Source organism: Plasmodium relictum (assembly GCF_900005765.1).
Source record: "Plasmodium relictum strain SGS1 genome assembly, chromosome: 9".
Classification (NCBI taxonomy): domain Eukaryota; phylum Apicomplexa; class Aconoidasida; order Haemosporida; family Plasmodiidae; genus Plasmodium; species Plasmodium relictum.
Genome location: NC_041687.1, coordinates 672223 through 697562, shown reverse-complemented (window position 1 = coordinate 697562; position 25340 = coordinate 672223). Strand labels below are relative to the sequence as shown.

The following is a 25340-nucleotide window of genomic DNA, read 5'->3' as shown; positions in this document are numbered from 1 at the left end:
CGTTAATATCTTATAAAAATATCAATTTTAATTGTAATAAAATATATACTTACAAATCATAAAAATTATTTTATGTATATTATTTTTAATTTCTTTATTTTTTTTTTTTTTTTTGTATTTTTTTTTTTTTCTATTTTTATTTTATATTGATATAAAATATTAGTTTAATTAAACAAGAATAGAAAATTAAAATTAAATATATTATTTTTTGATCATTAATCATTTATCTTTTTTTAAAAAAGAACTGACATTAAATATATATATTAACTATCATAATTCTTTTTATTTTTATTTTTAAATTTAATGAATTCATTTTTATAATCATAATAAGCATATAAAAGTTAAATAAAAGATAAACAGTTATACATATAATAATATATTTTATATAAAATATAAAAAAAAAAAAAAAAAAATTAATCATCAGATAAGAAAAGAGCAACACCAGCTAAGATCCATTTATCTTCCGTATCGTCAATTTCTAAGCTATAAATAAGAAACGTAAACATATATACAATTAATTTTTTAGAATATGAAAAAAATGTATATTTAAGAAAAATAAACAAAACGAATTAAATATATGTTACTAAAATTTTTTTTTTTTATGTTATTACTTTAGATCAATTGAGCAAACAAAAGTGCTTCCTCTATCTGAAGTCATATACAATGGTGTGTTTAAACAATGGGATTCTAAACTTGAATTTAATAACTCATCTTGTTCATTACTTATACAATAAACATAGACTAAAGGCATAGGAAAGTAAATATTTTTTGGTACTGATTCTATTATATTTCCGTAAGATACATTTTCTTTTAAATTGTTTTTATCAAATACAAAAGTATCATTTTTCGAATTTATTAACCAAGATGCACCTTGTAAAAATAGACCATGTATATATAAAGAATTATTTTTATTATTTAAATCCTCTACTTTCGTTATATTTGTAACTTGCCATTTTAATTTTAGCTTATCAATAGGAACTTTGTTCTCATGAGCAAATTTTTGCTTGATTGCCGTGAGAAAAGATATAGGATTAAATAGTGCGGATAGCCACACTGAGTTAGGTAAAAAAATCTTATTTCTTATTTTAGAAATCCACTCTTTTATAAATTGTATTCTCAATTTAAAGTTTTCAAACCATGGCATTAATTTTTTTTTGGAAGGATAAGAATAATTTTTCCATATATCTGGTATATTATGTAATAGTAAGGATTTTATAGTGTTCTGTATTTTATCATTCATATTTAAAATTCCATCTAAAACTAATTTTATTTCTATTAATGTATCACTAATGCACTCAATCAATTTATTAAATTTTTCTGCTTCTTTTATTGCTATTACCACAAATGTATTAGTTTGAACTTCCTCTACTTTTAAATCAGTTATATCTATTTTTTCTGGTAATTCATTTAGTAAATGATTTATTATATCATATAAAATTTTTGTGCTTTTATTACTTTTGGAATATTTTTCTTCCTCATCATCTTCTGTTTCATTTTCTTCATTTTTTACTTTTTTTTTATTCTTATAATTTTCAGGTGATGAAATTTCTTTATTAGTTAATTCTTGTAAATTTTGCAAAATTCGTGAACACTCATTTTTCATATATTCAATTTCTGCATTTATATGAAGGCCTAATAAGTACGTCTGTTCTTTGTTTAACTTTTCATCAATATACTTTTTTAACTGAGAAATGTTATATTTGCTGCAATCAGGAAATTTAAATACATCAAATAAAATATTATTTTTCGTACTTTTTAAAATATGTTTCTCTTCTTGTTCATTATTCGAAATTTTTTCGTTATCATTATTGTTATAAGTTTCATTACTAATACTATTTCTTTCTTTTTTATTAATTGTAATTATATTTCTATATATCTCTTTTAATATATTTTTTATGTAAGTCTTATTTATTCTTCTATCCCATATATCTGTTATATGCCCACCATATATAATTTCCCCTATTAAAAATAATACATCGTCTAAAGGAAAACTATCGTAACTACTTAAGTATCTTTTTATTATATTAAATGAAATTTCCAAATCATTATCATTAAAAGAGTAAAATTGACTAAAACCAATTTTCCCATATAAAAATCTCCCCAATAGCAAGCTATGATAATATGATAAACCTAATATTACAGTTTTTAATTTATCATCATATTTTCCATTTTCAAATTTATCTAGGCAACATTTAATGTTATCTTTTAAACTATAGGATTTTTCATTATTTATTCTAAAACATTTTTTTAATAATTTTTCAGGCAATAATTGCGTTTCTTTCTCAGTAGGAATTGCTGAAGATAAAAATAATCGAAAATTTTTATGAGCATCTAAAAATATTTTGTCAAGAATTTCTTCAAATTCCTTTAACCATTTGGTCATTAAATGAATATTCTGTAAAAATATATATCCTCCGCATTTTGATATTTCTTTTAAATATTTTAATGCAATATTTTCTTGACCTTGACCCATCGATATATTAACATAGGAAATGGTATTACTATTTTGTTCATTATCCTTGTTATTTGAATTGGTTTTCTGTTTATTTTTTAATTTTTCAATATAATCTTCAATTTCTTTAGAAGGATCGTTACTTGAAGTTAACAAAAACAAAACAGGTGTTTTATTATCAATATATTCCTCTAATATATTTTCCAGAGCATAAGTATTTTTCTCATCATTAGTCATTTTGATGTGTTTTTTAATATAATTTTTTAAAGACACTAGAAATCTATCTTTACGTAATACTCTAATTAACAACAACTTGGAGAAATCTTTTAAGTTGTTATATTTTCTGGGCAACTCTTCATTTTCAACTTTTTCACTTAAGAACCATTGTTTCCATGACATACTTTCACTTTCAAAACTTTCTGTTAAATTTTCAAAATCTTTTAAATTTTCTAAATTTTTGCAATCTTCATATAAATCTTCACTTATAAAAGATTTATTCATTAAGTTTTTTTCTATATTTTCATTCTCTTTTTTAATATCTATTTTATTTTTGTTATTTAATTTATATTTAGGATTTATAAATATTTCTTCTTCTTCTTGGGTTATTTTATCATTTAATTTTTCTGAATTCAACATAATTAAGCATTTCACAATTAATTTATCTCTTTCTAATAATCCCTTATCAATATACATCCACATCTTTACATTTAATAAATCTATTAAAACATTTACTCTTTTTTCAACTTCATTTTTATCTATTTTTATTTCTTCATTTTTAAAATCATCATTTTCAAAATCATCACTTTCTAAATCTTCATTTTTTTCTTCATCTTCTTTTACAGAATCTAATTTTTCTTCGTTTCCTTTTTCTGTACATAATTTCTCTTCATTTACTTTTTCTGAGTCTATTTTGGTCTCATCTCTCTTTTCTGATTCTTCTTTTTCCTTTCCTGTTATTTCTGTATCGCTTTTCTCTTTATTTACTTTTTCCTCATTAATTTTTTCCTCATTTATTTTCTCTTTATCAAATTTTTTATCATTAATTTTTTCTTTATCAATTTGTTCTTTTTCAATAGGATTTTCTTCAATTGTTTCATTACCAATTTGTTCTTTATTAATTTTCTCTTCTTCAATTTGTTGTTCATCAGTTATTTTCTTATCAGTTTGATCTTTAATTTGTTCATCATTATTTTCTCCTGTTTCTTCTATTTTTTCTCCATCTACCTTCTCTTCATCATAGGCCTTTCTTTCATTATAATTTTCTTCATTTACATATTCATGAACTTTTTCTATGTCAGCTTTTTTCTCAACTTTATCATCACCACATTTTTCTTTATCACTATTTTCCTCAAACATTTCTTCTTCAATAGTTTTTTCTTTACTATAATGCTTTTCATCTAAATCATTTTTTACATATTCATCTTTACTGGACTCTTCTATTGCATTATATAAGTCTTCTTCAGTTGAATCCCTTTCCATGTTTTTAAGATATTCATTTTTTACGTGTACATGATTATTTGAAGGCTTATTTTCTGAACAATCATTTAAACACTTAATAAATATTTTTAAAAATATTTCTAAAGAATAAAAATAAAAAGAGTGTAAATTTTTTAATTTTTGTAAAACAAAAAAATACATTACTCCTCTTTTTGACAAAGGTCTATATAAATTAATAATAGTGTTGATGTGAACTTCTGTATTTTTAACAATTTCACTTTTTTTAGCTATATTCTCACTTAATAATTTAGTTTTTTCTAAATTTTCAATCAAAGAAACGTCTTCTAATATGTCCCCTTTAGCATCGGTTAATTTTTGTAATATTGACGATTGTAGAAAAGATAGCTGGCACATATAATCATACTTTAACAAAGATAATTTTTTTTTCTTTTTTGATAAGTGATTAAATTCATTTTCTAATGTAATTGACAATAAGTACTCTTCTAAATCATCGGGTGTAACTGTAAAATTAATTAAAGAGCATGCTGATTGTATTTCAGGCTGATAATGAGGATTAGATAATTGTGTATGCAAAATAATATAGAAAGAAGGGTGAAATATTAACTCTTTATCATTTATATTAATATAATAATTATTTTTTCTCTTAATAATATTTTTTGATATAACATTATACAATGTATTATCAATGTATTCATCTGCATTTTCTACGATAATTGAATAACCAAATGATATACATTCTTCTATTTTTTTAAATAGAATTTTATCATTAATATCAGTGATAATTAATCTCTCATTTTTTTCTTTTTGACTATTAATTAACCATTTTAAACTTTCCATTTGAGGATCAATAATAATGGGGAATTTATCACTATTTTCTAATATTATATTGTTTTCAATACAAACAGAATTTAATGTTAAACCTTGTTTGCTTAATTTAGCTAAAATTTCTTCATTTATCAATAAATCTAAATTAAAGTTATTTACTAAAAATATATCATGTATAATATCTTCTTTCTTTAAATCACTATTACATAACTCATTATCTGCGTTGTTATTCAACACATTATTTATGTTATTTACATTATTAATATTACTATCACTATTATCCCTATATCCATATTTATTAGAATTATTCTCTGTAACGTTTTTTTCATTTTTATTTAGTTTTTTTAACATATTATTAAAAATGTTATTTTGAATTTCATTTTTTTTCTTTAATGTGTCAACACATTTCGTCATAATTTTATTTCTGTATTTTTTTGTAAATCCACCACAAAATGTTACAAATGTAGAAGATAATAATATATCTGTTAAAATAGTTTTTTTTTTTTTTTTTAAACTTTCATATTGATTGGACCATGTTATTTGTTCACTACTTAAAGCATCTATAAGTCTAATTGATAATTCTAATTTAGTTTTTAACTTTTTTTCTTCTAAAATTACAAGATCTCTTTCATAAATAGCTTGATCATATTGATTTATTAAAACATTTAGCTTTTCTTTAAGAGATTGAACTTTTTCACGCACCATTTGAAGTTTTTCATTAGCTTCTTCAAGACTTTTTTTGGTGTTATCTAATAGTATTCTTTTAGGCAAAATATTTTGTATAATCTTATAAAACGATGTAATGTTTAATACCCACTCAGCTAAACCAGCAGCGGCTTTTGATTTTTTCTGAATTGCATTTTTATTAAAATGAGGCAAATTAATCAAATTCTCCACATATTTAAAGTTACAATCAGGAACTAAATTTTCGTCTATTTTGTTTTTATAATCTTTTAATAAAGAAATAAACTTTTCAGGATTAATCATCATTTTTTGTGCTGATTTCCAACTTCTATCTTTTATCTTACCAAATTTATCAACACTTATAGTTGTGTCAATTGTAGCTAATAACTGCATAACAGCAGCGGTGATATCTTCTACACCAGGTGGAGGCTTATTTAGAGTTTTTAATTCTTGAATATTTTTTTTATTTAAAGTATTTAAAGCTTCTTCTGCTTGTTCTATTAATGGTATACCTAATATAATATCATTTTCACAATCTTCTTGTTGTTTTAATACTTTTTTTTGTATTTCTAAGCAATTTTTTTCTTCTATATCAGCTAAATCACTTTCTTTTTTAACAATCATCTTTTCATTTCCAATATCAATAGCATATTTTTCGGCTGCTTCTTTTTTTTCTTCTGATATTTTTTTCTTTTCCTTTAAACAATTTTTAATATTCTCAACATTGGAACTAGTCTCATTCATTTTTCTAATTCCATTCTTCAACATGTCCATCTTATTATTTATATTAGTAATATTTTTTAATAGCATTATATGATATGTTTTTATACTTTCTAAATACAATTTAGGGGTTATATATATATGAGATCTTTCATGAGAATAATAATCAGATGATATATCTAATAAATCTTCGTAGCATTCTTTTAAATATTCAGTTATTATATCCTTTAAATTTACGTATTCTTCTTCTTTTAGTAAATTTAAACTGGTTGTAATAGGAGAATCGTTATTATTACCATCATTTATGCTCTTGGAATTATCATTGGTTTTATTATCATTATTATTTATGTGATTTCCTTTATCTTCACTTAAATTATTAATATTACTATTTTCTGTGTTAAAATTATCCTTTTTATTTTCATTTATAGGGATAGCTGTATCATTTTTAATGTTTCCCTCGTTTAATGTTTGTTTATTTATATTCTCTATTTGTAAATTTATATATTCTTCATTCAATAATATATCTCCGGTATTTATATTCATATATATATTATTGACATATTTTTGTCCCACACACATTAGGGAATCTGCTTCCCAATTATCATAAATATCAATCATTGTATTATTTAATATGCATTGAAAATTGTTCGACTTATCTCTGAAATTATTACTAGTTGGAGAAAAACATAGTATGAAGTGTAAATTATTATTTACCTTTTTGATATAATAATCAAATATATTATTATCTGTTCCTTCTATTCCTTCTGATTTAGCTATATTTCTCATATTATGTATAATATAATCCTTTTCTTCTTTTGTGTATAAATCAATTATATTATTAGAACACATATACTCATTAACATAAATGAAAAAACTATCATGAATTTTACTCTCCTTTAAAAATAAAATAATATCTTCATTTTTCATAGCACATTTATGAAATATATTTTGTAAATATTTTTTTATATCATTATCAGAACAGTGAGTTGAAAAATCCATTTCAAAAAATGTTTTGGATGATATGTAACAAGAAAATTTAGAAATTGTTGTTTTTCCGCACCCTCCTATACCTAATAATAAAGCATGCGATTTTAAATTATCTACTATTCTTATTAGTTTACAAATATGTCTTATAGCATCATTAAATAAAACAATATTTAAATTATAAAAATTATTATACTCATTTAGTTCTTCTGTTAAGAATACTGTTAATTCCTCTATATTTTTACATAAATCATAACTTCTATCATGACTACCTTTATGAAAATTAGAAAACAGTAAACTGTTATCATATTTCATGACAAACTTATTGATTTCATATTTATTATACATTTTTTTTATTATATCAATAATGATACTCTTATATTTTTTTTTGTCTTTTTTATTTAATTTATCTGAATAAACTCTTTCGCATTCATGTAGCCATAAAAATAACAACTTATCACAATCTTGAAATGTAGCTGGTGTTGTTGTAAGCAATCCCTTAACTATACTGTGAATATCTCTTAAATTAAATTCATAATAAAAGTAGGTAGCTGTTCTTTTGAAGATTTTTTCAATATTGTAATATAAAGATATAGTAGATTTTAGTATAGAAGGAATTAAATCAGATACATCTTGCTTAAAGTTGCTAAAATGATCTTTCAAAAATGCACTAAAAATACTATTGACAGTATTATTTTCCGGAAAATTAATATTTAAAATAAAAAAATGTCGAAGAAGTCTAGGATTTACAGTAAAATTACCTCTATTATAATTCATACAAGAAATAAGCTTTGTGTTCAAAATTTTTATTAAATTTAATTTTTCTAAGTCAAACCACGAATTGGTATCAATATATTGGCATAACAATTCAATAGCACTTTGTGTATTATAATCATCGCATTTAGGCATATTAATATCATCAATAAAGTAAATCAATTTCTGCTGGTATGGAGGACTGAATTGCTTTCCTGATTTTTTTTCTAGGCAACTTTGCATCAGTGATTGTACATTTTTTGAGGTTGTATAATAATTAAAAATCATATAAAAACTTTTGTATCCATCTTTTTCTTCATTTAGTATTTTTTTGCATAAATGAGTCTTTCCTACTCCTGTCTTACCGATAAATAAAATAGGCATATTTGACTTTAAAAATAATTTACTTATATATTTATAAGAACAACTTTCTACTGTTTCAATAAATATATCATTTTTTAATAAAGAACTTTGGTTAATTTGATTGACTATTTCTCCTTCATCCCACTCTTTAAACTTATTATTTTCAACGTAAAAATCAAAAACACTTATTTTTCTGTTAACTTTAATACTTTTAAAAGTATTTTTCCAATATTTATCAAAACATTTTTTGTAATTTACATTGTCTTTTTCTCCTAAAAAACTACCAAAACACCATATAACAGAATAAATAAAATAATGTTCAACACTCTCATAATTGTTATCAACTAATAATATGTCTAATAAGGAAGCTAATGACTGAATATGAGACATTGGAGATATTTTAATAGATGCTTGCAAAGTATTTAGATAAGAAAATGTAGGTTCAACATATTTATACATTAATTTTTCAAACAGTTTTTTTATACTACTATTAAAATTATCATGCTTATCAATCCATGATAAAAAGTAATTTTTCCATAAGTCATTAGGGTCAACAGAAAAATAAACTAAACCAGCTCTGGAAATAGTAGCAGGTGTAGCAAACATTAAATCACTAAATTCAAAAATCAAATTCATATGATTTTTTAATAAAATTCTTTCATTTGATGATAAGGTTAATACCTTGTTATCATCCATGACTGAATTCATATTTTCTATCCAATGAGAATCTAAACTACCATCAAAAATTATGTAAGCTTTATCATAATCATCTCTTTTTGAATAATTTCTCATGTATTTTGAAAAAACTCCGTCTTTCCATTCCCTTGTTTTTATATGAACATTACCATACAAATCGTCGATGCTTATAGATTTAGGATTAATTCTAATACTCACCGTTTTTAAACTCTGCTTTTTTTGATATTCCATTAGCATATTAAATAAAGTAGTTTTTCCACATCCTGCTTCTCCCATAATGAATACACAATGTCGTATATTAATAATGTCATTTAGTTGTATAATTTTTTTAACGAAATAATTTAAACCGAATAAGTGATTTTTTTTACAAATTTCCATTAGTTCATTTTCAATTATATTTAGATTAAAAAATTCTTTCCCTTCACTCACACTAGATATTTTATTTTTTATACCATCATTTATTTGATCAGTTTCACTTTTTTTTTTTTCATTGCTTACATTGTTTTCTATTTCATTATCTTCGCTATTTTCTATCTTATTTTTTTCTACTTCATAATTTTCATCCTTTTTTATGCTATCATTTCCATTGTCTAAATTTTCTTTTAAGTTTGAACTTACTTTGTTATCTTCTTTGCTGTCCATTGTATTCTTCTTTGAAAAAAATATATCATCTAGTAACCCTGAAAATATAGGACAATTAGAAGAAGATATTTTTGCAATATTAATATCACGTATAGCTGAATATAGTAATTTATTTTCATCAACATCTGGATAAGTTCTTTTTAGGAATCCTGCTTTTGTTAAAACACTTTTAATACTTCTTAGCCCCCAATCACAATGCTTCTCTTTTAATAAACTTTGAGCAAGTTCAAAAAAAGTGGTAAATTTAATGGAAAGATATTTTGCATCTACATACCCTTCAGCCATTAGCATGTTTTCGCAAATTTTATTGAAATCAGGAATAATTACAGTAATTGGTCTAAATAATATTTTAAGACTTTCAGGAAGTTTCGATCTCCCCAAATAATCTGGGTTCATAGTAATAAAGACTGCACAATTTTTTTTAACTATAATTTCATCGGATCCTATTATGCAAACATTATTATTATTGCGTTTACAATCTAATATAGATTTAAATTGAATAGAACAAACAGACAAAACTTCAGGAATTAATCTGTTGAACTCATCAAAACAACACCAACACCCAGTACTACCGATACCTTTAAATATATTACCCATACTTTTATAGTCTAACTGATCTGAACAGTTAAATACATAGCAATTTTTCCCAAAAAAGCTGGATAAATCTTTTGTCGTCTCTGTCTTTCCTGTCCCCGCAGGTCCAGCAGGGGCACAGCCCATATATAAACTTAATGCTTGAGTTGCTGTTATATATATACGACTTGTTAAAGGGGTAATCACTAATCTTTGGTAATTACCTATATAATCATAAGAATAATTAAAAGAACAATCCATAATTCTTATTTTTATATATAATTGTCTAAAGTCTAAAGTATTATTTTTGTATATTTCTTCATCCATCTTATTTTGTTCTTCAACTTCTATTTTATTTTTTTCTTCTGCAGATTCATTTTTTTCTATTTCTTTATCACTTCCATTTTTTTTAATTTTATTTTCATATATTTTATTATTATCATAGTAGCTTTTGTTTTTAAAATATGGATACATTCTTATTTGAGATTGCCAATCAAACATATTTATAGAAATGCTATTTTTGTTTTTTAAAATAATCTCTAATACATCCCTATAATATGTATCTAAAGTTATTATACACATAATTTTTATTCTATTTTTTACAGTTAATTTTTTCTGCACCTTTTTTATAACATTTTCCAGCTGAAGAATATGGTTTTTGTAATATTTCTTTAACTCTTCATGTACATTAACGTCATTTTTGCTTAATATGTTTTCAATATCATTTACAAAAAATATAGTATTACATAAAATGAATACTTGTGATAAATAATTTTCATCTATCCATTTGTCTTTTTCATCATTATATGAATGTTTCAATTTAAATAAATTGGTGATATAATATTTTAATGTATGCTTAATATGCACTATTATATCATTTAAATAGCATTCTACCTTCCCTTTTAATGTGAGTTTCTCATGAAAATTACAAATTTCTTCTCCATAAGAAGAGATCAATTTTGTAATAATTTCTTCATCTTCAACTGAATTTTTCATTTCTTCTTTTTCTCTAGGAATATTATTTTTTAATGATTCGTCGTCTTTATGATTAAATGAAAATTTGTCTTCTTCTATTTGTGATACACTTTCATTTTTAATTTTATTTTTATCCTCTAAATTATTTTCATTATTGTCAAGTTTTACTTCATTTTCTATTTCATTTTCACTTAATTTTTCATTTTTTGTAACGAATCTTCTTATTGATAAAAATATCTTTTGAACATGAGTATTAACAAGTTTAAAATTATTTCCATTAGACAAAATGTCTATTAAATCAGTTGAAGATATAAAGAAAAATCTAGGAAAGGATTTTCTTTTGGAGTCTAAATATTCATTTAAAGGTTTTTCGCTTTTACATAATTTTTCCTTTAAATCCTCTAATTTTTCTATTATTCCATCTTCATTAGAAAAATCTATTACTTTTATATTATTATCATTTATTTGTTTTAACATTTCTAAATATTCATCGTTTATTGTTAAGAAAAATTCAGAATACAATGGTAACTCTTTTTTTACTTCCTCTGAATATATATACATATTTTGTAAATATATCCACAATTTTTCTATATCTTTTAGTAGCTGTATTACCTCATACATATTTGATATTTTTTTTTGCCATAGATTTAATTCTGTCGAAAAAAAAAGAAAATATTTTGAAGAAAAACAGTTTTGTAAAGTCACTTGATGTTCTTCTATTGTATCTATACACATATCATCTATATAAGTTAATATAATATTATTTTTAAAATTTTTATTCTTAAAATATATTTTATCCCAGTATTCTTCAAATTTATTTATTGTTTCTTCTATTGTTTTTTCATTATATGCTTTTATTATTACTTCTTCAATTGTATCATGATACTTCATTACATTTAATTTATAAAAATAAATAGTAAGAGTATTATCATCAATTATAATACTAATTTCTTCTTCTTTACTTTTTTTTTTTTCCTCATTTATATTGTATTCTATTTCTTTTATATGTCTTTCCTTGATAAAGGGTTTTTTTATTTCACTTAATACTGAAATAAATTTTATTATTTCTTTTAATTTTAAAGCTTCCTCTTTACATATATTATACTTTCTGTCTACTTTTATTTTTTTGAAATCATTTTGTAGCTTTTTAACTTGTATATCAAAATCTTCTACATCTAGATTTTTAAAAGAATAAAAAAAAAATTCATTTAAAATTTCTTCTTTCCTTTTAATGAAAAGCCAGAGTTTTTCTATTTCATTTATTTCACTATTCAAATTTTCTATATCCTTGTTTAATTCTTCTACGTTGTCTATTTTTATTATGTTATCAGAAATTTGTTTTATTTTTGTTACTTCTTCTTTTATTTCTATTAGATATTTTTTTGTTGTCTCTAGTTCTTTTAAGGACAGTTCATAACCATTGCTATGTGTATAAACACTTGATATTTCTAAGTTTTTTTTAATGTTAATAAATTTATTATAATTTAATTTTAATTTTTTAATACTTTCTTTTTCTTCTTTTATAAATTTTTCTTTTAATTCTTTTTCCTTTTTACAAATACAAACAGATTTTAATTTATCATAAAAAATTAACAAGTTCTTGATAGCCTCTATTTTTTTCTCTCCTTTTTCTGTTAAATATTCATTATCCATATAAAGTTCCTTTTCGTTACTATTTTTTTTGTTTTCTGATGTTTTTATTTTTAAAATATCATTTTTTTTATTATCTTTTTTATTTTTCAAGTTTAATTCTTCATTATTTAAAAGATTAATATAATTTTTTAATTTTTTCATTAAATTTAAATCAATATAATCCATAAATTTTAATTTATTTTCATTTATAAAATCAAGAATTTTTTGATTATTTTTAACTTTTAAAAAACTATTTATTGACATACCATCATCTAATACATCTGTCTTATTGCCTACCATTTTCTTTGCATAGTTTTTCTCTTCAATTCCCTTTTCATGACAAACGATTTTATTATCATCAAGTTCATATTCATTTTCTATTTTATCATTATCCTTTATTCTATTTAAATTGTTTTTATTTTTTTCATTATATATTAAATTATTAATTTCCTTATCAATATAAGATTCATCTTCTAAGTAAGCATCTACAACAACTTCTTCTCTATGTAATTCATTTATAATTTTTTCCATTTTTCTTATATCAATAATACCATAATGTATATATTGTTCAATTATATTTATATCATGTATAGATTTAGAAAATTTTTTTAAAAAATTGTCAATACTTATACTTAATTCAATCAAATTATTCGTATTCATATCTTTATTTTTTATTAGATCAAATAATTGTTCTCCTTTTCTTATTAAATCTTCTAATCTACTATTAACAAATTTTTTTACATATTTTATTTTTTCTTGTGTTTTATTTTCTACTTTTAAAACAAATGGACTATTTTGAACATTTTCTCCATTTAATTTTACTGATATTCGTAAAATTCCATTGAAATCTAATTCATTATTATCATTATCATTATTATTAAAATTTTTATTTTCGTTATCATTTTTATTTAATTCTATGTCTGTTGATTGCTTATTTTCAAGAGAATCGTGAGTAAAAGTGTCTATATTACTATTTTTCTTTATGTATTCATTTGATCTTACATCATTTTTATTTAATTCTAGTTCATTTTCATTTGTTATTACCTCTTGTTTTGTGCTGTTATATTTATTTTCACTTACTTCTTTTGGATTAGAAAAAGGAAAATATTTCACTATATATAATCCATTGTTTATATCATAAATTGTGTATTTTAAATTATGTTTTTCATTTTTATTTTCATATATAATACTTATTTGAAACTTATCTCCACCTATTTTTTTATTTTCATTTAAGCTATTTCTAGCTATTAGAAAAAAAAAATTATTTTCTTTTAAACATACAGGTTCTAATAATCCAGTTCCAAACATTAAAGTATTTCTTGGATCAATATTATAATAATATTCTAAGAGACAATTATTGGTTGTGTAGCATTTATCATTGATAGATAATTGAACTTCACAAATTTTATTTATTATCTTATTTTTTGCATTAGGTGCAATAGTATATATATTATTTTCATTTATATAAATTCCATCGCTAAATAAATTAACATTTTCTGATTTATATTTTACAATTATTTTTCCTTCATTAGTAAATCCTTTCCCTTTCAATAAAATTTTTTTATCTCCATTTATATCACAGTATTTTGGAGATAAACTAAAAATTGCGTATTTGGGGCCTATAATTTTACTTATATTCATTATATATATTTTCCTTTTGGAATCTGAAATAATTATATTAGAATCAATAAAATCGTAAGTAATAGAAGAAAATATTATATTATTGGACATACTATCCTCATAAGTATTAGTTTTACCATTTTTATTTTTTTCTTCTTTCTCCATTAGGCAATTCGTATTACTATCACTTATAGCACTTTTATGATCCCAATTATTTTTTATATTTTCCTTTTTTTTAATTACATTGTATTTTAATTCTTCTAATTTAAAATTATCATATAATTTTAACATATTTAATTTAATGTTATTATATTCTATTTTCCTATTTCCTTTTTCGTCACTAATTATATTACAACCACCAAATATAAAAATTATGTTTCTATCTATCGATTCTACTAATACACTTCTACAAAATACTTTTGCGACATTAAAGGAATAAGAAAAATCAACTTCAGACCATTCATTTTTCTTCAAATCACATGAATACATATCATTAAAACTGACTTCAGCATTTGTTCCTCCTAATATAAATAAATTATTTCCATTTATAAATGAAATATGTCCATATCTTCTTGAAGGATTGCTTCCTTTACAAGATCTTAACGTCCACTCGTTGTTTAAAATATTGTATTCATAAAGATCATTATAACTGCTTCTATCATAACCATAACCACCGTATCCACCAAATACAATTAGACTAAAATATTCATAATTATCTACATTATTTACTAATATTTTATTATTTTTTATGTTTATCTCATCTTTTTCATATTCTTTTTTTTCGTCTATATTTTTTTTTTTAACTATATATAAATCTAGGCTAGAAAAATAACGTGGAGAAGGAACATTATTTGCACATGATCCTTCGTTTTTATGATACTTCAAATATTTTTTTAAGTTTTTAATATATACATTATCTAAAATTTCATCATCATTATTATCATCTTCATCATCCTTGTTATCATCACTATCATCCATTTCATGTAATGTTCCATTTCCATAAGCATCATCATAATTTTCTGTTTTTGTCTCTTCACCTTTTTCTTTACAATTGAATTTTATTTCAACAAAAGTTTTATTTAAACTATTGAAAATCCACAAGTCGTTTAAAGCAACAAACGGTACTTCGCTATTTAATCCTCCAAAAATTATTACATAATTTTCTAATAAAGTGCAAGAATTGTGATAGCACCTCAAATTAGGTTTTATTTTACTTGTAATATTTTCATATTCCGCTTTTTCTTTTTTTATATGAATTAAATAAGCATCATTGCAAATATATCCACTATTTTGTTGAAAATCTATTTTAAATCCTCCAAAAAATAATAAGCCATCTACTGTATAATTAATACTGTAACCTATTATATTTTTCTCTTGAATATTACTTTTGAGCTCTGTTAAATTCAAAGTATCATAATTATCTTCAGAAAATTTTGTCATATTTATATGTAAAATAATGATATAAAATTTATATTTTTTTTAATTTTCTATGTTTAAAATATTTTATAAAAGTAAAAAAAAATTTAGACAAATTTATGTATGATTTTTATGTAGAAAAAAAAAAAAAACATATAGCGAATAGCTAAATTTTACAATTCATCTTATATTTACATGAAAATCTATAAATCTATTTTTTATTTCTTTATATTTTTTATTTTTTTCTTTTTACTTTTCTAAAATGAATTCTAAAAATAAGTAAGCCAAAAAAAAAAAAAAAAAAAAAACTATATCTTAAATATGGACCTAATATTTAGTGTCTAATATGTCTATTTTTATTCTTATTCTTATCATGATTGTTATTTATAACTATTTAGCACGAAGCATTATCATTAAAAAGTTTTTTATTAATAATTTTTAATTCATAAAAATAATTTTTTTTAATTAATAAATATTTTAATATAATATAATATAATATAATATAATATTATTCACTAAAAAAATAGAGGTATAAAATAAAAAGGAATATTAATTTTTTTTTTCTGCTTAACCAGAATCATAGTATGATTTCATAAAAAATTATTAATATATGAGATTACTTTTAAAATATTATGCATGTTATGTGTTTCAACAATAAAACAGTATAAAGGAGAAAAAATTTAAATAATATTTTGAAAAATTAAACAAAAAAAAAGGAGAAAAGAAAAAAATGATAACAAAATACAAAGACAAACTAATTATAAATATTAAATAACATATATAAAGACCTCTTTATTAAATATTAAATAATAAAAAATATGTAATTTAAAAATGATACATTATTATATGCAGTTTTTTTGATAAAAAAAAAAAAAAATGTTTAAAAACAATATATAAAATAAAATTAAAAATAATATAAAAAAGGATCTTCATTTTTAATTATCTAAAAAATTAAGATTTTTGTTTTGCTATTATTATTTTTTTTCTATATGGCTCTAAAATGTACTTAACATATATTCCTTAAAATCTTCAAAACTTACCTATTGAGAGAAAAAAACATTATTCACAAAGATAAAATGAATTAAAATTATGATTATTTTTTCTTTTCTTTTTTTTTTTTTTGCTAAAAATATACCTTATTTATTTTCTTGTCCTTAGGTATATCCTTTTTTATGCTATACACAGATGATAAAAAATTATCAATATCATTACTGTCTATATCCTTATCTCGAACCAATGTAACAATGTCACTTTTACTGATGTAACCATCCTCATCCTGTAGAATGAAAAAAGACAAAAAAAAAATTTTATTTTTTTAAAATATTTTTTACGAGAATATAAATTAAATCTGTAATATTCTTAATTAGAAATAGAAAAGTAAAAAGTTTTACATATTTTTATGTTTGCATAATGATATGTTTACATCTATATTCATATATATATATTTACAACCTTATCTATCTTATTAAAAGCTGCCTTTAAAAACGTTGGTTCTATATTTTTCCATCTATAGCATCCAGCAATAAATTCTAAAAAATTAAAAAAAATTTTAACATTATATATATGTATTCTTATTAAATAATATGATTAGCTTTTGAAAGAACATATATAAATATATTATATATAATTATACCTGTGTAAGTTATATTCCCTCTATCATTAATATCTAAAGCTTGAACAATTCTATTAATGTCCCATTTTTTTATACCTGCACTTGACAGAACAGTATAAATTTCTCTATGACTAAGTGATCCATTATGATTTGTATCTATTTTACAAAATATTTCATTGATATATTTGATATGCTTATTTATTATACTTAATTCGTGTGCCATTATATTAATTATAATGTTTCTTATATTTGAATGTTTCATATATGACTTTATATTATTCAGCGTGCTAGGAGAAATTTCAATTGGATCAAGATAACCCTGAAACCACGGATGGTGCAAAAGCTAAGAAGGGATAAAAAAATTAAAATAAAATAATAATTTACATTAATTTTATTTATATAACTTACATATTTAAATTATTATATATATATATATATTTTTTAATTATATAAATTTTTAATAACTTATTCCTTTATTTAAAAAGCAGTTATTTGTATATTAAAAGACTATCTAATATATAATAAAATTTTTAAAATATAAAATATTATATATTTATTTTTACCACTGCTGCCATAGGCCTTTTATTATAATCTTTTTCTAACATAAGCTTTAATATATGTAAAGCTGATTGAGATAATTGGGGTTTTAAACTTTTATAATCTGGTTCATCTTTAAATATACTTTGTTTTACTTCTTCATAAGTATTTCCACAAAATGGTAAGTTTTTTGTGAATAAAAAAAACATAATTACACCTGCTGACCATATATCGCATTTTATTGTAAAATTTTTTTTAAATACTTCTGGTGCCATATATAAAACAGTTCCTGCAGCTGTTTTACTAACTCCTTCAGACTTATTAATCAATTCTGCTAAACCAAAATCAATAATTTTTAAAGTGTCATCATCCTTTGCTTTAAATAAAATATTTTCCGGTTTTAAGTCTTTATGAGCTATATTATGACTGTGCATATATGCTATAGCACATAAAATCTGAAACATTATATTTTTTATGTATTTTTCATTAAATTTTTCGGAGTTCTTAATTTTATTCATTAATTCACCACCTTCACATAACTCCATAACAATATATGTGCAATCAACATTTTCATACACATCAAAAATTTTTATAATATTAGGATGATCTAAATATATTAACACATTAATTTCTTCATTTATTTTTACATTTTTCATGCTCTTTTTTTTTAATATCTTAACAACTTTATATAGTTTGCATATATTATCTTCAACTAAATGTACTTCACCAAAAGCACCACATCCAAGTATTTTTTTGAAGCTTAAATAGTTATAAATAGAAGAATAATCATATCCACCTAATTTCTTTCTACTTATAATACAATTTCTTTTTATTTTAAAATTCTTAGTAGGATAATATTTTTTTTTTATTTGCTTTAACAAATCCCAATACATTTGGCGAAAATCTGTATAATTCATACTATTGTTCTTACTACTATCATAGTCTTTGTATACTATAGATAATATATTTTCTTAAGAAAAAAAAAAAAATTAAAAAAAATATATGTAAATATATATATATACGTATACACATATAATTATATATAAAATAAAACAACTATAACACAAAGATTAATAAAATATATATAAACATTATTTTTTGTTTTCTAACTATCAACAGGAGGAAGCTCCAAATTATAACATAATTTTTGTATCAATGATTCAATCTCACTAAAATGTAGAAAATTTTTATTTTTAATATCAAATTGTTGAAATGTTGCTCTAGCAGATCTCTCAAAAATTTCACTATTCTTTAAAACCTTATCTATTTTACTTTTTATATAAAAGGGTGTTACTATATATTCTTCATCAATTTCATCATGATTCTTTAATTCATTATTCTCAATCATCTTTCTACTTAACGTTTCATCTATTTTTATTTCTAATTCCTTTTGTTTTTTATCCTCTATTTTCTTTTCTTTACTTCTAAATTTTTGTTTCTTTTTTTCTTCCCTTTTTTTGATATTTTGTAAACTTTTCGTCTTATTGTCACTTCCAGAACCATTTTTATAGGATGATTGTGCATATAAAGTTCTTTTATTTTCAATTTCATTCATTTTTTCATTTTTCGCACCTAAATTTTTATCATATTTATTTTTGTAATAATTCCTATTTATAATAATATTTCTTACGCTATTAGAATTTTTGAAAACATCATTTTTTTTTTCGTTTATGTCATTAATATAACTATGCTTTGAACTACAAGGATCATCTATATATAAATTTTTATTTTTATCATATTTATCACTCTTTTTTGGGTTATTTTTATCATTTAAAGCATTTGAAAATCTCAGGAAATTGGTTTTCTCTTTTTTATTAGTTAATTCATTATATTTTTTATCATCTTTTATGATATCTAACTTTTCTTTAATTGAATTACAACATATATTTTTATCATCATTAGTTTTTTCATTGAAATTGTTATATAGTTCTGTTTCTAATCCTCTTTTATTATAATATATTTTTTCTTTATCCTTTGATTTATGTGATAAATTTTCTTCATATTTATCCTTTATATTAGATATTTTATAATCATCCAAATTAAACTTATCTAAATTATTTAAATTATTAGATGGTTCAAAAGTATTTTCCCCTTTAATTTGAGGTGATAATGAATTTGCAAAATTATTTTTGCTGCGGTGAAAAAATTGTCCTAATGCCCCAGCATATAAAATATCAGTAAATTTCATTTTTAACTTATCTTTTTTATCTTTTCTTTGTAAAAGTTCATTTTTTTTATCTTCCTTTTTAGAAACATCATCACTATTTTTTTTATTTTTCATTTTATCTAAGAAGTTTTTTATATTATTTTTTTTTTTATCTTCAGAATATATTTCTTGGATTGTTTCTCCGTTAAATCTTAATTCTTTTAAATCATCGTTTTTTCTATTTAATATATCACCACTATCCTCATGTGTATTTTTATATAACGAATTTCCCTCATAGTCAATATTATTTATTATTTCTTTTTGTTTACAATTTAACTTTTTATTAATAGTATTATCACTGTTATTATCCTTAATCATTTTATCACTTTTATTCATAGATTGATATATCTTTTTATTATAATTAAATTTAAAATTATCAGAGCTAAAAACATCATTTTTTGTTTTATTCTCTATGCCAATGTTTTTTGAGTTTGATAAAATATTTTCGGTTAAATCGATTTCGCTATTATTTTCATCAATATATAATTTTAATAACTCTTGATTTTTTTTTATTTTTTTTTTCTTATAATTGTCTTCTTGACACTCTTTTTTATAGTTCATAACTTTAAATTCATAATTTTTATTATTTATTTCGTCATTTAAAATGTCATATGGAACTATTGATTCATTTTCTTCTCTTTTATCAGGTATAAATTGTTTTTCAAAATATCCATCTCTTTTTTTTGAACTTTGATATTCTTCCTTAGATTCATTTATTAATTTATGTCTATTTTCGTTAATATTTTTTATATTATTGTATTTTTTTTTATTTTCATTATTATTTTTATTATTATAACCTTCTAAGAATTCATTTACTTTTTTCTTCTTTTTTCCTTTTTCTTCGTCTCCTTTCTTTCTTATTATATCATCATATTCTTCTTTTTCCTCTTCAATATCATAATTATCTCTATTTTTATCCTTTTCTTTTTTATATCCTTCTTCTTCCTCATCTCCTAAATATTCCTCTTCTTCAATGCTATTATCGTCTTCCTCAAATGCATCTTCTTCATATTCATCGTTTTCATCTTTCTCTTTAATTTTTTTAACAAATTTTAATTCATTTATTCTTTTTTCTTCTCCATTATCTCCATTTTCATTGTCATCTTCGTCTTCATATTCATCATCAGCATCTTCATCAGCATCATCATCATTACCATCATCATCATCAACATCATCATTACCATTATCATCATCATCATCACCATCACCATCACCATCATCATCATCATCATCATCATCATCATCATCATCATCATCATCATCATCATCATCATCATCATCATCATCATCATCATCATCGTCATCATCATCAGCATCAACATCAACATTATCAGCACCTTCATCATCAGTATCTTTATCCTCACTTTCATAATTATAATAATTTCCATCGCCATCACCATCGTATTCATAATTACTATTTTCTTCATCATTATCATTATAATTTTTATAATTATCTTGATTATATCTAACATTCCCATTATAGTTGTACGAAATATTTTTTTTTTGATGATTATCATTTTTTTTTTTATATTCAATACTTTTCTTCTTATTCTTTAAAATTCTTATTATGTTTGAATCACACTTACTTATATTTTTTTTATCATAATTACTACTGTAACTATATTTATTATACAATATATTTTCGGGTTTATTACATCTCTTATCGCGCTCAATCATTTTTTTTATGTTTATACTTGAATAATTATTAAATAATTTAGATTCTGGATTTGCATAAGAATTGTACGTTTTATATTCTATATTTTCATCCTCAACAAAATTATCATCATCAAAATTATCGTTTTCGTATATATCATCAGTGAAAATATCATTTTCGTTTGTACCATAATGAAGATTTTCTTTTGAATTTTTATATAACTCTCCAATTTTGCATTTAGTTATAGATCCATTTTTGTTAAGCTTCGGAAAAGAATAATCCAAATTTTTTTTGTTTTTATTTGACATATTTTCATATAATTCATATATGTTATATGATTCTTCATTAATTCCACTTTCTACATTCCTACTATCCTTTTCACTGTCTTCTTCTAACAAAAAAAATTTTTTTTTTTTCTTTTTGTACTTACTGGAATTATTATGAATTTTTTTATTGTAATAATTTTCCCCTTTTCTTTCAAAATTATTTTTCAAAATTTCCAACACCATAATGTATAAGATAAAAAATTAACAAAATTTTGAAAAAAAATTTTAACAAAAAAGCATAAAACTAATATGTATGTTCTTGTTTAGAAAAATTGACACAATTATTAAAAAAATAAATAATCAAAAAAGGGGAAAAAAAAAATATTATGTAGAATGTTTTGTTGCAAAAATCATCAAAGATATATTTTTAATAAAATAAAAATAAAGATTTTCTTTAACTTAAAGAAAAAATAATTTATATTGGTGGTGGGAATTATGCACTGTAAGAATTAAAGATTTCATGTATTTGTAAAATTGCGATCGTTTATATATTTCTTTTTTTCATTTTATCATATAATTCAAAATAGTTTACAAAAAAAAAAAAAACATTACATTTTCATAAACTACGAATAAGAAAAAAAATGAAAAAGCATAATCATTTATAGACACATAATTTTCAATTTTTGTATCGTATAGGATTTTTTTTTTGTTGAAAGTGTCTTGTATCCTAACATTATATATAAAAAAATTTTATTAAGTTCAAGAAGGTATTATTAACTTAACGTAATTATGTGTAAATATGAAAAAATATGAAACATGAAATGAAGGTGAATTATACAAAACGTAACCATTTCAATAAAATATAAAAGAAATGAATTATCAAAATATTAAAACAAAATTAATAAATAAATAAATAAATAAAATAATGAATACTATTTTACTAGCAAACACATTGGCGTTTGCAAATACTTTAAAATGTTTAAAATAAAGTGATAAAATAAAACAAAAAAAACTTTATGAAATAACAAATATTATTTAAAAATAATAATAAAAAATTTATATTAAATATGTTACTAATACAAAAAATATTTATGTGCCATCTAATAAAAACAAATGAAGATTTATGAATCAAGGAAGTTAAATTGATGTATGCATTAAAAGTTTTCATAAATTTAATTACAAGGATTTAAAATTAATAAAAAATTTTACAACTAATAGTAATATGAATTTGCTATAAAAAAAAAAAAAAAAAAAAAGAATTTTGCGAAACTGATTTTTTATTAACAGAATTCATAATTGAATGAAATTTAAAAGGAAAAAAAAAAAAAAGCTACATTAACCCTTATATTTTACGCGGCACATTTTAAAGTGATATTTATATAGATTTTTATAAAAAAAATTCGATTTTTTTGAAACAAAAGTAAATACATATGTAATGTAATTTTTTTTTCATGTTCAAATAAGTAAAATAAAAGTATTTATTCCATCAAAAACTATAAATTTTCAATAAAATAAAAAAAAAAAAATTAATTAAAAGTAGAGTGACATTTAGGAATACGACGTCCATTTTACTTTTTGCTTTTATTTTTTTTTATTCTCATTTCCATACTGATCTGAATAAATTTTTTTCTTTTTTCATTTTTAACATTTACTTGAACAACTAATATTTTTTTTATTTTTTTATGCATGCATTGTAGGATAATTTGTTTAATTATATTAATTTTTTTTTTTTTTTATTGTTCTCTAATTATTTTTTTTTTTAATTTTTAATATTATTTTTACTTGTATAATCATAAGAATATAAATCAATACATATAAATATTAGTATATTTTGTGTGCATATTCCTTATTATGTGTGTGACGAGTTATATGTTAATTTACATGATTTTAAATTGTAGATGATTCAGGTTTTTTTTTTAATTTTTTACTGAAAGTTAGTAAAGTAATTATATTATTCAGATGAATGATACAAATAAGTTATTAGAGAATTAAATACAAAAAGAAAAGAAAAAAAAAAGTTAACTATAAATAACATAAATGAAGAAGCTACATGCTTGTTAAAATGCATTTGTGTTTACAAAAAAAAGTAATTTAAAAAAATACCGAGAAATTTATGAAAATATAAAACTCATCAATTATGATATAAAATATGTGAAGAAAAAAATCGACTTACAAAGAAAACAATTAAATATTAAAAAAAATTATATGAATATTTGGAGAATAAAAAATAAATGTGTGTATATGTTTCAGTACACATAAATAATAGGGCATTTTTTGATATATTTATTTAAACTATACAATAAATAACAATAAGAAAAATATATTTATATAAATTAAAAATTAAATTAAAAAGTATTTAAAAAAAAAGAAGTTACAATTTCTTTCCCTTTTATTCAAAAAAAAAAAAAATGAATATATTAATATACTTCATAATAATAGCATATTCATGAAAATATCTTATAAAATGTTTCTAAGTAAAATATTTATATTCATACAATTTTTTTTTTTAACTTTTTTCAATATTAAATGTATTAAAAGAACAAAATTAAAGAATCACCTATATTTTAAAAATAATAACCATTTCAAGAAAATAAATAATAAGAATACTAAGTATGGGTTCATAGGATTTCATAGCAAGAAATATTATTCATTAAATATAAATAAAAATGGAACAATTCAAAATAAGGACACTATGAAAAAACATAAACTAAATATTATATATTTACAAAATTCTGAAAAACCAATAAAAGAGTTTAAAAATATTTCTTTGAATGAAAAAGATAAAAAACATCTATGGAATAAATTAATTAATAAAATAATAGTTAATAAAGTTATCTTAACAAAATATTTCCTTGCTGGAACTTTTTGTTTAGCTTCATTTTCATTATACAAATTTTTGTTAAATAAAAAAATTGAACTTGTTATTAAAAATATCTTTAGAGAAAAGTTATTATTTATGAATATTCCAAAAACAAGAAAACATTACTTTTTATCCATATCTTTAGCTGAATTTAGATCATCACCTTTGTTTTTTTCAACAATTTTAATTGCATCATATTCTTTATATATTATCTTAAAAGTTTACGTGGAAAAATATAAAGAAGCAAAAAGGATTAAATCAGCAATTGATGCTTATAATAAAAATAAAAATGAATACATAAATACAGGTGTAGATTCTACAAATGAAAATGATATTGATTATTTTGATAAATTAGAAGAAAATAATGATTTTAATAAACAAGAAGAAGATTTTTTTTAATAAATAATCATGA

The 25340-nt window shown here is 21.2% G+C and overlaps 3 protein-coding genes across 3 annotated transcripts; 1 reads left to right on the top strand and 2 right to left on the bottom strand.

The window, feature by feature from the left end:
* Nucleotides 1-413: 413 nt before the first annotated feature.
* Nucleotides 414-15817, bottom strand: PRELSG_0919700 (dynein heavy chain, putative; the record flags this gene model as incomplete). The annotated part of the gene is made up of 2 exons (XM_028676632.1): nt 414-478; nt 694-15817. 2 exons carry the CDS (start codon nt 15815-15817, stop codon nt 414-416), a joined length of 15189 nt encoding a protein of 5062 aa, XP_028533102.1.
* A 971-nt stretch (nt 15818-16788) lies between these two features.
* CDPK6 (calcium-dependent protein kinase 6, putative) lies at nt 16789-22311 on the bottom strand (the record flags this gene model as incomplete). The annotated part of the gene is made up of 6 exons (XM_028676631.1): nt 16789-16833; nt 16929-17069; nt 17246-17322; nt 17427-17748; nt 17969-18912; nt 19053-22311. 6 exons carry the CDS (start codon nt 22309-22311, stop codon nt 16789-16791), a joined length of 4788 nt encoding a protein of 1595 aa, XP_028533101.1.
* A 2203-nt stretch (nt 22312-24514) lies between these two features.
* Nucleotides 24515-25327, top strand: PRELSG_0919500 (conserved Plasmodium protein, unknown function; the record flags this gene model as incomplete). Its single annotated transcript, XM_028676630.1, has 1 exon — nt 24515-25327. The coding sequence occupies one exon, from the start codon at nt 24515-24517 to the stop codon at nt 25325-25327; it is 813 nt and encodes a 270-aa protein (XP_028533100.1).
* Nucleotides 25328-25340: the final 13 nt, after the last annotated feature.